This window comes from Ambystoma mexicanum, chromosome 7q (assembly GCF_040938575.1).
Source record: "Ambystoma mexicanum isolate Mex_15411 chromosome 7q, UKY_AmexF1_1, whole genome shotgun sequence".
NCBI classification, from domain to species: domain Eukaryota; kingdom Metazoa; phylum Chordata; class Amphibia; order Caudata; family Ambystomatidae; genus Ambystoma; species Ambystoma mexicanum.
Window position 1 is genome coordinate 1,004,483,408 of NC_090941.1, and position 15,172 is coordinate 1,004,498,579.

The window sequence follows — 15,172 nt, forward strand, 5'->3', positions numbered from 1 at the left end:
TGCACGTACCATTGGAGCATACAGGAACTCGGAAGAGGAAGTATTTTCATCCTCAAATTTGGTGGTTAAGAGGCACTTGGCGGGTCTGAGTCGACTTTATCCACCTATCAAGAAACCACACTCCGTGTGGCATCTGAATGTGGTACTGGGGGCACTGGTGCGCAAACCATTCCAGCCTACGGCGTCCACGGACATCAGGCTAGTTACCATTAAGACGGCCCTGCTAGTGGGCTGTTAGGCAGAATCCTGTGCAGTGCCCTTAGGGACCACTACACAAAATTAAGACTACAGGTGGCAATACAAGTTTTATCTTTTGTACAAGCCTGTACTACTATGTTAAAGTGGTAGCAGTAGCGGAGCAGCCAGGCTTATCTCAAGAGTATATGAGCAGTAGAAGAGATTACACAAAGGGACCACAATTACTGTGACCTAAGCAAACACTGACTCAAGGTTTCAGGTAAAAAATAGAAGTACATTCATTTTTAAACCATTTGTTATAAACACAACACTTCTATTAAATTCAGAACCACATGTAAAATGCACTACAACTAACCAATTCTTTTTGTACGATATAATTCAAGGTAAGTACCCTGTGTTTAAGCAGACCGGTCTTATGAAACAAGACACGTTACCGTGAATACGATTGCGATCACTTTTTGACAGTTCGGTCTACACAAATTAATGCGTATCCGCGGCAAGAAATGTTACCGGTGCAAAAACACACTTAGCACCTGAGATACCCAGAGGGAGTTGGGGGCAAAAATCATAGGCAATATATTAGTTAGGCAGACAGAATCGAAGAGCACTCATAGACAGGAATTCAAGTGTCAAAGGGCCGGAGCCAAAGTCAAGTGACACCGGGTGCCTGTTTTCGAGGATCACACAGTCGGACAGTTCACGATTCAACGTAGCCAAGAGTACTTTGATATTGTCAATGTTCGGAAGCAAAAGTTATAAGAAGGAGGGAAAAGTAAGGACAAGCCTTGAAGAAGAGAAATAGGGATTCACCCAAATTCCTCAAGCAGGACACACTACCTTGTTCACAGAAAGAAGCTGGTGCCACGGCAGTTGTTCCTGGAGATTCCGCACGAAGAAGGACAAAGAGGGGGTCTGCACCACACAGGGATGAGACCGGCAACAGCGACAATGAACAAAAGGTGCGCTCCTTTAAAACAGGAGAGGCTCTTCAGGTGGCTATCCGCACCACTACAGCAGTGTGCAGTGATTCCGACCACAAAGGAATTCCTCTGACTGAAGAAGACTAGCTGGTTATCCCCACCAGGCTCAAGGGAAGAAGACTCCAGACTGGATCTTCTCTTAGTCGTTGAAGGGTAGATGGCTCAGGACTGCAGCAGGGCTAGTTGCAGCAGTCAACCTCTCCTCCGCTTCTCTTCGGCTCCTTGTAGTTCCACTGGCGGCTCTCTGACTTCCAGCCCAAGAGACCTGTCTTTTATGCGAAAATCCCCCATTCACACAGCCTGGCTGTCAATCACACAGCAGGGGGGTTGTCCAGCCCAGACAACCACCTCAGCCAATCATGAAAAAGTGTGACTTGGGTTTCCTAAGATACCCTGTGCAGGGGGTGACTACACCCCTCCCTCCCTCACATTCAGCCCACCTAGACACCCAGGAGCCTAGAGGAGGGCTTCTTGGCAGAAGCCCGCCAAAAGACAGTGAACAAAGGCGGCAAACCTGGTTTGCTGCGCAAAGTAAACACAAGAAGGAGTTTAACAAAAAGAAATGGCGAATAATCCACATCGGAGCCAAAAAAAAAGTTGTTGGTCAAGCGGGTTTAAGTTCGAGGCTAATACAATAGCCTACAATACTACCACGTTTATATAAGATAACCCGCGGTAGAAAAGTTTAGGGTAGATACCACTACCACCAGCCAATTCTAAATGTTAAGAATGAAACAATGCTCTAGGAGGTACAGATAAAAAGGGCTAAGAGTTAACCCTTCCAGTACTCCATGTAAGATGGGGTGTACTGGATCTGTGGTTAATTTGACTAAGTAAAGTTAATGCCAACTTTACTCTTTTCTGGGGGACAGTAGTCATCCTTAGAAATGGGAGTCGTGGGAAGTCTGAACGACATCCCTGTGTCACTTCACTGAAGGCGCTGTGTAACACACAAAAGAAGGGGGCCACTGACGTGGTGTACTCCAGAGCCCACAATCATACAAACAGGTAAAAGACACATAGCAAAACATGGGTAAGAGTGGGAGGAAAGCTCACACTCTTATCAAGTGGAATGAAATCACTCCAGAGATCCAGCAAAGCTGCTGAGGGACTCACTAGGTAAGGGAAATTGGTCATGAAATGAGAATTCTCCCTAACATGGGCCTTACCTCCGCACGCCGAATTGGTGAGATTCAGGCGCTGGTGGCTTCAGAGCCACATACTACAACTCACAAGGACAAGGCGATGCTCAGAACACACCCCGCATTTCGTCTTCGCCTTTCACCTAAATGAGGAGATAGTGTTACCGACATTCTTCGCTGACCCTAATGAGGCTCGGAGGGTATTGCACTGTATGGATGTCAGACGTGCGCCAAGATTCTACATAGACAGGACCAAAAGCTTCCATAAATCAGACGCCCTCTTCATCACCTTTGGGGGATCAAAACAAGGCTGTCAGGCCTCCAAGGCTTCCATAGCAAGGTGGATGGTTATGGCCATCAAAGAGGCGTATGAAGACCAGCACAAACCATTGCCGGCAAACATGCATGTCCATGCCATCAGAGCTAAGGCCATGGCAGTATCTTTTCAGAGGCACGTTCTGTGGCAGGTTATCAGCAAAGCGGCTACGTGGGATACTCAGTCGGCCTTCTGCAAGCACTACTGCCTAGATGCCAGCGCCAGGTCGAACACAGCATTTGGCCAGGCAGATTTGAGGAACTTGTTTTCTTAAGAGGGGGAACTCTCCACCCTGGCGCTACATTCTGTTGTAATCGCCCATACAGTATGGAGGAAAGGGGACAGGATGTAGGAGTAATTATAAGTTACTCACCGTAGTGACTAACATACTCCTAGTCCATAGTCCCCTTTCCTCCATACGTCCCACCATCCACCCCCCTAATAGATCTGGTGTCATTAGGCAATGTTAATATTGTCGACGCGCCAAAGGGGACTAAGGAGTGACGCCGGTAGGCAGAGTCAGGGGAGCGCATGCTCCCAGGGCCACGTGCATCTAAATTTAAAGGGAAGATGATTTTTCTGGTGAAAAAGGTTCTATCTCCTGTCCTTAGCAAGGGACGCCCATACAGTATGGAGGTAAGGGGACTATGGACTAGGAGTGCATTAGTCACTATGGTGAGTACCATGACTGCACCCCAAAGTGGTCTGTTCCCATCTGTAATGTAGGCTTCAAGTGCAGTATCTGGGGCTCTGTGTCATGGTTCAGTAGTTGTTTTTTCATAGTACAGTAGTTGACATTGTTTGTAAAATGTACACGTGTTTGTGTTTTAGCCTGTGGGTTAAATTATTTTCAATTGTTTTGTTTCATATTCAGTGACAAATCCTTTCTAGAAGAAGACCTCAAGAAACTTATTGAAGCACTAGTTGAAGAATTCCTGGAGCCTAGCAAGAATGGCCTGATCTGGCGATCTGTGTAGAAATTGGAACAATGCACTACTGTTCTTGTCTCTGCCCTATGGAGATAAAGAAACCACAAACATAACTACATTCTCAACGCCCTTTCCGTCCATTGTGATACCTAAACATGTGTATTGTAATAGGCTCTGCAAGTGTTTAAAGACTGCATCACTTTATTTTATTTTCTCAACAGGATTTGAATTAAGCTTTTCATTCTATAAGTGTTAAGATTGTGTTAGTTTTGACCAAAGCAAATTGTGTTGCATAGCACCACATATTTATGGTGACTGAAAACTATTTATAAAAAAGTCAGATGCTAGTGTACAAACTATCTTTTGTTGGAACAGTACATTTCGTTATATATTTTTATTTATGTATGTACCTTTATTGTTGCTGTTTGTGTTATGTAAAATATGTTCTTTTCTGAAGTATTGCACAATGTTTTTTCCAGTTTTTCTTCCTTTATATTTTATAATTTGTATTATTTCAAAAAGCCAGCAAGCTTTTCTCCTTAATCCTGATATCCAAGTTATGTAATTTTATGTTAAAGTACATTTTTTATTTGCAGATTGAAATATACTGCTTTTGTATATTTGAGTAAAAGTATAATTTACTGTAACGGGTCTTAAACATATGTTATCCATATTTCGGAAACATTGCATTTATGTCTTTAGCTGAATGCTGCCATTTTCAGGGTGCAGCTCATCGTCCTCTGAAAATGTGGCATTAGATATTTGCACTTGACGCAGGATACATTTTGAGCTCTTAAGTCAGTATGGTGGGACTAGAATTCTTTTTTTATTTTTTTTATTTTTTACCTTGCTAGATATTTGTTCATTAGGATCATAAACCAATTACTGGCACACCAGGTGTCATGCCTCTCATGATAATTTCTTATGAGTACCCTTTAGAGCATATGTGCTCAGTTGCTCTGGACATGCTTGTATTTCTAGCCAACCTTGTTAAAGAGAGAGAAATCATAGTTGAGTTATTGTGTTTTTCTTGCAGCTGGATATTTATTATATGTATATTGTGCATCTGAAAAACAGTTTAAGAAACACATTATGAATATGGTAGAAATGCAATTGGAACATCACTGCTGGTTGGACTAAATCAACGCTAGGTGAATCTGATCCATTACTTTATGTAATTAGTGCCTTTGGGTAGTTAATCCTTGATCTATTGTTCAGCTGTGAATATTGTCTCCTCTATATATATTATTGTCCACAGTATGTTTTGTTGCCTGGATTGAGTGAAGCATTGGATTGTTGTACAGGGATGTTACCACTATTACAGGATGTGTATCTTATAAGCATCGGTAATAAGTGTATCACATAAATTGCTACCTGTCAGGGTGTAAGTTAAATAAAAAAGTTATGCATGTTGGCAAGATATCTGCTCTATTCAAATTGTGATTAAGAAAATACATGTACAAAGATAAAAAGTGAGAATACATGCCACCAAAGTTGTTCAGGGAATTTAGAGTACCAAGCGATTTGTTAGGTTAAAATTAAACAGAAAATGCAGAAATGCAAATGTCACAAAATCTTTTGTGCCTCTGTTTGCTCAGAAGGAATACTGAGGTCTGGCACATGTTTCGCACTGGGGTCTGACATGATGAGAATGGAGTGCATCGCTTCCCACCATACATTCACTTTTATTTCATCATGTGGTAAGACAATGTCAGCTGCCGCATCATGAAGGGCAGGCCTTGAATGTGCCTCCAATATCAACTACCATGGACTTCAGTTCATATTTTTGAGATGGTAACAGTCTTAGTATTCAGTTGCTTAACTTCAACTGCTGTGAAGTTCTGTGATCTAGTGAAACGGTATGTTCAGCTATCTAATGCTGAAGTTTTGCACTATTGAAAGCAGAATGTTTCTCAGGACTCAATGAATATTGACAAAATGTTGGTTTGAGGTGGATATACCTTTATTTGCACAAATAATACTTTTAGACTAAATAAGTGTAGATTATGGCCTTACGAGCATCCTAGGTAGAGTGTACAGAAAAATGAGAAAAGATGCAGAGCTGATTAACCTGTTATGATTGTTGATGGAAAGTGCAACAAGCCATCACGTTATAAAATGCTCTGTTTTTTGCCATGATAAAGTGTTGAGTCCTATTGAATGCATGATTGTGTATCTGGTGGGCAGTATATATGGGACAATACACTTAGTTTCCACTATGACACTGAGTTGATGCATTCTTGCACTACCACCTACATGTCATGATGTGCCACTCAAATGAGCCATCACTCAGAGTTCTAAGTTTCCGACCACACAAAACACCCATTCCGCAGAAGCCCCAAATGTTTGAGGCACCTGCTCCTGACTTGTAACTAATCTGTATTTTAAGTTACCTCGGAATTGTGGATAATAAACTAGCTATATTTTGGCAGTTGTTGAATATGGTCCTGCTCTTCTTGTCCCAGTCCACAACATAGCCACATTGGTAAACTGCTTTTGAGTGGGAAACTCCGACAGGAACTATCTTGGCCTGCCAGTAATGATACCTAAGCAGCCTGAAAACTTGTCGCTTCATCTAATCAATCAAATAATTTCAGTTTATTCACATGACTCAAATAATCTGAATGGATCCATTACCACATTCTGAGCTGTGAGGAAATGTTATATACTGGGTATAATTAATGTTATTTGCAGATTGAATTAATTGTAATGCCATTTATTACCCAGTAAGAACAACATTGAGACGCCAAAAGGCACAAAATGCCTGATTCCATACTCACTGACTGCTAGCTAACGGGTCTGCCTTCGGTATTCAGAATCGCCCTATTGCTTCATTGGGCACCTAAGGTCAGTGCCTAGAGTGATTTAATTCACGATGTGCTTTTACAAATATATGCACTCGTTTGTACCAGGTACTATAGTTTTTGATTTCAGAATAGCCCACTTAGCTTCTTGGAGCTCCGGTACTGGTAGCCAGCTGGGATGTTGCCTCTCATTTGTGGCCCTCTATATGGATGGCTCTCCCTCCATACATACCCCACGCATCACAATCATTTGTTGATTTGCACTGTAAAGGTAGGGCTGGAACCTGCTTCACTTTACTGTAATGAAACTAGGTGGGTTAAGCCTCCATGGACTCGCCTTTTGCCTGTTTTTCCAGCACTGGTCCCAAAAGAAATGCACTCCTTTTTAACGCTTTAAAGGTTGCAGGTTCAAACTGTTTTTGGTCGATAGCTATTCATTTTCGCTATCGGACTTGCCCTACCGTCGGTGTCGCCTGCTTAGGAGGCACACCTCCATGGATTGTTTGGCACTTCAGTTTGGGCTGGCCACCAAACTCGATAATACAAAACACAGTGAGGAAACCTTTCCTTCGGGAGATGGGTTGTTCATTGAGCACCTCATTTCTGAAGAAGGTTTAAGAGAGTACAACTGGTACGGTACAGAGATTGGGAAAGCCCTTCAACTAAAGTATTTATTAGGACCTAACTACTTCTTTGGGACCTGCATCCAGCCTTTTAGAGAATAAACCTTAATGGTCTATGTGGGCAGCATCCGTTTGTCTAGGCTGCTTTTCATTGAGCGCTTCGACTTTATATAGATCAGCACAGGGCACAATATTATAGCAGGAAGCAGAATGTATAGGAAAAGGAAACTAGTGCACTCTATTGCTGGCCTTGCTCCAGCCAAATTCCCCTTTCATATAGATCAGGCTTTGGCAAAATGTCTATATCCCAACTACAGTACTTTATAACCTGCCAGTCAGTGGGATTAAGCCCACGTGCCTCCCAAGTGATGGTAGCGCTTTTGAGAATGCTTAGTTAGGCCTGAGTGAATTCCATCAATAGGCCTTGCTTCTTTTTTTGCACAATTGCAACAAGAGAGAATTTCCCTATCGTCTGCTGTATGGTTGAACAGGGCCCATTCTTCAACTTATCTCTTTACATTTTCCGCTTGACACATTGATTTTATGATTTGTATTGCTGATTGTAGGACTGAATACTACAGATGGCTTATCAAACTTGAGGAAAGAGGTGTCTACACATGTTGCCTTAAAAATAACTATTTCATCTACTAAAGGGCACAAGTGAATATTTTAACTAATGGAGTCTGGTGCATACCTATTTTCCACTGAAGCATCTTCATTGGTCCCCACTTCATGATTTTGGGGGACAGCAACTTCAGGGATTCCTTCTCAAATGGTTTGGAAAGACTAGGCTTCACCATTTCTCATCTTGACCATCCACCCACCACCATTTTTCTGTTGCATCTCGAGAATGCTGAAGATGTCCAGCTGTACCACAATTCATTGATGCTTGTAGCCTCAGCATGTCCTCACCTCTTCCAGTACTGGAACCATTTTCTGCTCAAACGGAAAACTAGTTCTATGCTCTTTCACCACAAGACCCAGACCATAGATCTTAAGAGACAGAACTATCTAATACTCACAAGAACTTTACTAAGAAACATCTACAGGTTATACTTTTACAAAAAAGAACTTCTCACAGTTTCAAATCACTTCTGTCAGTCAGCTCCGGAACAGTTAATCAACTTTAGTGTGTAGTACATAATAGTACATAATAGTAAGGCTAGCAAGTCCAAACTGGGGAACGCACAATTTTCAAATTGATTCCTAGAAGTTCCATCTTTTTTCTACTGGCGACTTTGAAACGAAAGGAACAATAACAGGGAGTTTTGGCTCATAGATGGGCCTTCTGAGCATGACAAGTTCATGTGTAGGTAGGGTTAAGTTTTGGAATAGGCTGTAGCCACTATTCCATACACATCCTTAACTTAAATTGTCTTCTGAGTTGTGATTTCAGCAAGGCATATTAATATACTCGAAGCTATCTTGCTCTGCTACTATGTGGCAGGCCCCTCATACTTTTCCCTCTCGCAATTATCAGGTGCACTATACATGAGCTGGAAATGACCACTCCTCTGCTTCCACTTGCGGACAGGATGGGGGTAGTGGGGATGGCATGTAGGAACATCTGAAGGTTTTGTTAGACTGTGTCGCCGTTGATAAACATAAAAATAATAAATAGCACAATCGTGAATCAGAATACACTGTGAAGCAACATTCTAACGAATAAGATGGTCTAAACAGCATCCTCACTTTTTTGATGGAGCCTACACTGATAAGGCTTGCAAAACACAGCCTGCGATTAAAGGATATTAAGCCAAACGGAGGGAAATGAACATTTTCTGCAGTCTCTGAAAGTTGGGAACAACATTGTATTAAACATCAAGTGGCTGTTTTTTTTAAACTTTCACTGTGCCTTCAAATAGAAGATCTGATGTTGAACTGGCCCATGTTTACCAGTGACACCAAGAGCTGCAGTGTATTCGCTGCCATCTAAAACAAAGTGTGCCCAACTAAATGAACGCATTACTGGACCCTTCTCCTGATGTTGCCTTCAGCGTTGTTCTTATTGTGCCAGGTGCTCAATATGCACATTGGTTCCCTTTGGGATAATTGAAGATGAGTAGAGCAACTCAGGATGCCTAAGGAAATAAAATGGAAATATCAGGAACTAGTTACTGACGGCTTTTTACAGTACTGCAGCGTTCCTCTATGTGGAAGACAATATGCCACTGAAAAACGTTGTAAATCCACAACTTTGAGATTTGTGCGATGTGAGTGACAATGAGTGCTTACTGGAAGCGAATACGCACATTCCTTTCCCAAAAGATCTATCCGATGAATGTGCCTGTGATTTAGACTCCTCAGCAGCACAGAATCTAATGGACATACAAGAACAGACCTGAGATAAAATAAAGTGACTCTTCTATATTACTGTCTGTTGATGCATTCAGCTATCCGTTCCTAATTGAAAGACACATGAAGTAGAGCCCAATTACTATAGATCAAATCTTATTTTGACTACCCAGTGGCAGATTCATTGGTGTGTGTGGCAAACTCTAATGAATGGCAACATTTTTGCCACGTACAGTAGAGTAGAATAGCTGAAACAGCAAAGAAGTTATGGTATTTAGCAACCTTGGCATGAAGATCTGTGCCAACAATCTCGTGTATACTGCTCTTTGACATCTGCTATGATAAATGAGGTATGAGAGGCCTAAGCACGTAACTGGGGAGATTAGGTACTATTGACTAATTTCGAAGATAAATGCCAAACATGAAAAGCTGATATTTTGAGTTGGGTTTTTCCATGGATGAGCCAGCCAAACTGTTAGACATGCATTTTGAAGGTGATACAATACTTGGAGATTGAGTGGATGGCACTGTAGAAAAGTTCAAAGAATCAAGGTTAACCATACAAGTCGACCCTTTAACTTTTCAAGAGAGATGCGCGTTTAGGAATGCAATAAAACAGCAACCAAAACAAAAGTACACAAAGCTTATAACTAGAAGGAACCAGACACACAGCCTGTAGTAGCTCAGTAGGTTGCCACTCCTGCTACGGTACTTTGGTGTTAAACCACAGACGTCTAGAATGTTTATTTATTGAACATTTTACAGACTTCCCTTTGAGCATAGAGGTTCAGCAAGCAAAGAAGTGCTACTTGAGGAATGCCTCAGAGTTACACCTGCTACCTTTACTCCGGGAAACAAAAATTAAATGGAACGCTTAAAATGGATCTCATGTGCCCCAGGAAATCCAGAGAAAAACAAAATTCTAGCTGTCCTCTGCTCGTTGTGGGAGATACGATGCAAAAAGGTGGGATGGCGGAAATCGGTTAGTTTCCATGTTCTAATCTTAACAGTGCACAGCGTATTCCTGACATTTCTCATGTAGAATAAACATGAACAATTCATGTTCTTCTATTTAACCTTAACATCTGCTCCCAAGATGTTATAAACGGCTTGCAGTAGCATCGGAAGGGAGCACAGGTATTGCCTCACTTGGCCTACTAGGAGATAAGGTGAGGAACCAAAGAGGACATGGACATTTCAGTGAACCTGAAGTAAACCGATAAAGTTTCTAAAAGTATATTCAGTTTACAAGAGCAGTAATATATATGGGCACACATCCTCCAGTAGGAAAAGCAACACAATATGTTCAACATGGTAGCTTTATCTTGTCCAGGACTATGGTTAAAGCATGACTTTTTCTGAGAGTGTAAAGCCTCAATGCATGTCTTCTGTTAGGGCTCCATTAATGGTGGCCATACACTATCAGAAAAAAGTGTGGCGTCATTCAGACTCTGCAGAGAGGCAGTAATGATGGTTGTGGACAATTCCTCAGTAATCTAGGTTCATGCCACTCAACTGGTGTGAGAATAATGGGAGTCCTATTGCAGGACATCTGGGCAGCTACAGCTTGCTGACCCTACCCTAAGACATCCTCGGACATCCCACAGGTGGATTGGAGTCAGTCGGGAGTGACATTTTCAAGATGTTATGCTTTGCACACTTAGTTTCGGAATTGTTAAATTGTGAAGCTCAAGATTTGTCTGACCAGTTTATGGAGGTAAGGAAAGCACTAAGGAGTTTTAAGCCTTCGAGCAATTTTACTTTACCACTTTCCCTAGCTTTGGAAGGTTTTCAAATGGGTGGCCCAAGTGGATAATTCAGTTTTTTTCTCAATTGTGTAGATCAGAAGAAAGACATATCGGTTGTTTGAAATACAGTACAGTATGACAATTCCAGAAAGCACATGTGTGCAAGTTTCCACAAGCTCCATAATTATTCACTAAATACGATTTTAACTGTGTGCATTTATTTCATGGGTTCTCCATTTGAGCCTCGGAATAGCTTTCCCTGTTCACCTTTGAAAAGAAGGCTTTTTGGTGGCAATTGTGTCACCAAGATGTTTGTGACATACAGGTCTTCTATACATTTTTCAAAAGCAAAGGTTCATCTTAGGCTACCAGTGCGATCCTAAAGATGCTTGACACAAACGTTTTGAGGATAAGTGATTATAAAATAGATGCTTGTTTGGCATGTGTGGATAATCACATGGCGTGGTAGACACTCAAAATCTATAACCTAATGCAGAGGAATGTGAGAGAAGCAGATAAGACTAATCAAAAAGGCATCATGGCACATTGTAGCAGGTGACGGGCAGCTAAAACGGTTTTTATTTGTATTTTTGGCAATACAAAAGGTCCTTACAGAAGCAAGTTGCGCACTTGGCATAGCTGCAAAGCATTGCTGTCTTGATGCAGCATCCCTCCATATAAATGTGTGAAAAACCTTTGAAAATGTAAAGAATTTGCAGATGAAATTGTATCCGTCAGAAAAGCAAATGACTTCCATTAGCTGATATTGGCTCTGAAAGATGATATAAACTTTGCATGTTGTTTCTCATCCTGCCTCACCTCACTTTTTGATGAACTCAGCCAAACTGTGGTAGGAAATATTTAAGGCACATAATGATCAGGATGCATTGATTGCTAAGGGTATCATCCTGTCCAGCTGACGTGCGGGGACACCTGTCCCTCACTCTGGGGCATGTATTCTTCTGAGTAAATTCATTTTTCATCAAAACCAGTTTTACCAAATGTAACTTTTTCTTCTGCCCTCAACAATTCTTCCCAAATTGTTTTCTGCATTGCATCTAGATTAGGCGATCGAGCTACTTGTTTCATCCTTATGCTCAGAATAAATTAGAGTCGAGCAGATATGAAAAGGATTCTTTATTTCTAGATTAAGGGTTCTAGGTCATTGCGACACCAGTAATTACTCTGAAGTAATTATTTCGAAATGTTACTTGGATTTGTTGTTTTTAATTTAGGGGTTCCCCACCCATGTCCCCCAATTCCCTACACCACTACACCTATGCCCTTTTTACCCCATTACCCACAACCCCTTATATAATTTCATAGTAATTACATCAAAGACAATTACTTTGAAAGTTATTACTGGTGTTGTAACTACAGGATACCAGATTAAGAGGATGGATAATTTCTGTCCGAGGCCCAGTCTTTTTGGTGTCCCTTTGGGTTTCAACTCTCCTTTTCACAGGACTACTGGGGGGTCCATTGCCCTGTTTACTATCTCATAAACCAGGGAATCTTCTGTAATCCATTAATGTGTTCAATTGATTGTATTTAAGACAGCATCATCCTCTTTCTGCAAACATTTTTGTCTCTGAGGTTTGTTGGCAGCTACCCAGACAAGCAGGATCTGTAATTTCTACTCTTTGGATGCCTCATGCAGGACTGATTCTAGTTTACCATCCTATTGGCTACCATGTGTACGCTTATACCTAGCAGAGCATTTATTTTTATATTCTGTCACATCTAGATTTAGGAATATGACTGGGTCTGATCGAAGAATGGGGAGGGAAGTCGGGTCATGCCATATCCTCTACTGCCATCAAGTGTCCCTAAAACCTGGTTCTGATTTTGCAATTCGTTTCCTATATCTCCTGGGGTAGGCAGCCAATCAGGTTGCTTAGGATAAAGGCTGAATGACTGTGAATAAGCTTGCAGACTGTTGGCTACTGCTGCTTGCGGAAACTCACTCCCAAAATTCCCTCGTCAACCATACCTGTAATTTAAAATAAGAATGTGCCTGCCCTATGTTCTTCACCCTCTTTCTGTGCCTCATTCTTCAACAACTGGCCACCATAGAAATCAAACAGGAGATCTTCTGAGAACTCCCTTTCTGATTTCTATGGTAGGTAGTTTTTTTACTTTTTGTATTTCTTTTAGAAAGTAAGCCTCAGGCATCTGCTGCAAAAAGTATTTTTCTCCACAAAAAAGCTGTTTGCCCCCTAAATGTTGTGCATACGTACTGTTGCCCATAATTAACAGGGTGACATGCCATACCTGCTGGTCACGGTACAGCTACCTATACGAATCGGCCTTCCTTTTCTTGTGTCTTTACCAGAGGTTGGCAGGCATAACAGTCGTTAATGCCCAGCCCCCAATGTTTATTGAACAATGAATTCTGTATGCAGGTTGGAAAAATTCCTATTTGAAAAATAAGGCAGTCCTAGTGGCGTGTCGAAATAAAAAAGGCCAATACTAAGAAACCTATTGCGAAACCTCACAACTTATACAAAAAGAGGTGTAGGATAGTTCAAGAAATGAAAGAAGTGTTCTCAAATAATATGTCTGGATGCAGTAGCCTTCGCCTCCCCCACGTTTCCAGCACTGGGTAAGGTGCGATCTTAGAGCACAGTACAGTCTGGCTTTTCCAGAATGAGACAACAGTTCTAATGGCTGCTCTCAGGACACACTCTCGAGCTTTTCTAGCATGCGATGACAGTTCAGCTTTTAACTCTCGAGCTTTCAGCTATCAGGGCCGTCGATGGCCAAGTCTCATTTCACTTGAAAGTCTCTTGCCTTCGAGGACCTGACGTGTTCAAATAACAAAACAAAATTTCCTTTAACAATTGAAAGTTCGTTAGGGCAATAATGGTTCACACCTGGGTCCCCCTCTTCTGGGCGATAACCCTTCTCAATTTTCAGCCACAGTTCATGTTGGGTGATGGCTTCACCCCTTGGTGCCCCTCTTCTGGGCGCTGACCCTTCTTACATATCTCATTCCACAAAGGATATGACAGTTCTTTTTCAATGAACCTTAGGGCGAAAGCTTCACCCCTGAATCTCCCACTGTCTGATTCGGACCCCTCTTAACTGACAATATTTGGATGAGGACTTCACCCCTGGATCTCCTTCCTTGGGCTTGCATCCCTTTTGACTGCCAGTTTTTGGGTGATGGCTTCACCCTCTGGATATCCCTCCGTCGGGCTCTGACCCATACCAACTTCACATTCGATTGTATTTGCAGGATTCACTTCCCTTGCTTTCTCATTTGGCGGGATTCACTTCACTTGTTTTTTATCACTGCGGGAATTACTTTCCTTTCTTTCACAGTTTATAGATCAAATTATTTTGATTGTACGGGAATTTGCTTGACCCTTAGTTTGACCACTTTGACCTATTCCGCTGGCTCTCCTCTGGCCTTCTGGTATCTGTAGTATCTCTCATATGGGGCTCAACCAGAGTGTCTCGAGTTAGCACCCACATGGTGCCGGTTTCCCTCAGCAGCTGATCTCTCCTTCAATACTTGTTATAGTTATTTACACAGTTCATTAAACTTGGTTCAAACTTGCCACTTTGTGATTCCCTCACTCAACACAGCCCGGTTCTTATCGATTCTCTCCTCGACTAACAGAGCTGTGATGAACCGCTTGGCTTTCCTGGAGTCAAGGCCAGTACTACAGTCGTGGGCGCTTCCCCCGCTCCTGCTTATCGGCGTAGGATTGCCCCTTTTACTGTTGACATCTGCTTCAAGACACGTGTGCTATTGTTTGCGGTCTTAGGCACTCCTCCACAAAGGTTCTGCCGGTCTGGGACGAAAAGGGCAAGGTCACTTCTCTTCTCGCCACCCTCTCGATTCCTGATGCCTTTCTCCTTCGCTTGAACTGCTGCATTCACTGAACCGTCTCGTCGTGCTGTCTGCCGTGCTCGTACTGTGCTCTTTGGCTCCACCTTTTATCCCTGTGGGGAAGGGAAAAGGCTGTCAGGTGTGTGTGATTCTGATCAATTGCCGGACTTTGCCTTATCCTTGTATTGGGACATGTCAGGTAAACCGCGCTGGTGTTAGTCCATTATCCTTTATGTTGTGCGAAAGTGTTCGTGTCAGAAAAGGGGGGGTTGCAGTGGTTTTGAATGTTCTACGTG

General features: G+C 42.2%; 1 protein-coding gene across 1 annotated transcript in view; it reads left to right on the forward strand.

Annotated features, from left to right (window-relative positions):
• Window positions 1–4,983, forward strand: part of PGM2L1 (phosphoglucomutase 2 like 1) — a 1,482,539-nt gene extending 1,477,556 nt beyond the window's left edge. Inside the window, exon 14 of the mRNA XM_069640198.1 lies at window positions 3,511–4,983. Coding sequence (XP_069496299.1) covers window positions 3,511–3,613 — 103 coding nt within the window. The 3' untranslated portion in view covers window positions 3,614–4,983. The remainder of the gene's footprint in view (window positions 1–3,510) is intronic.
• The last annotated feature ends 10,189 nt before the right edge of the window (window positions 4,984–15,172 follow it).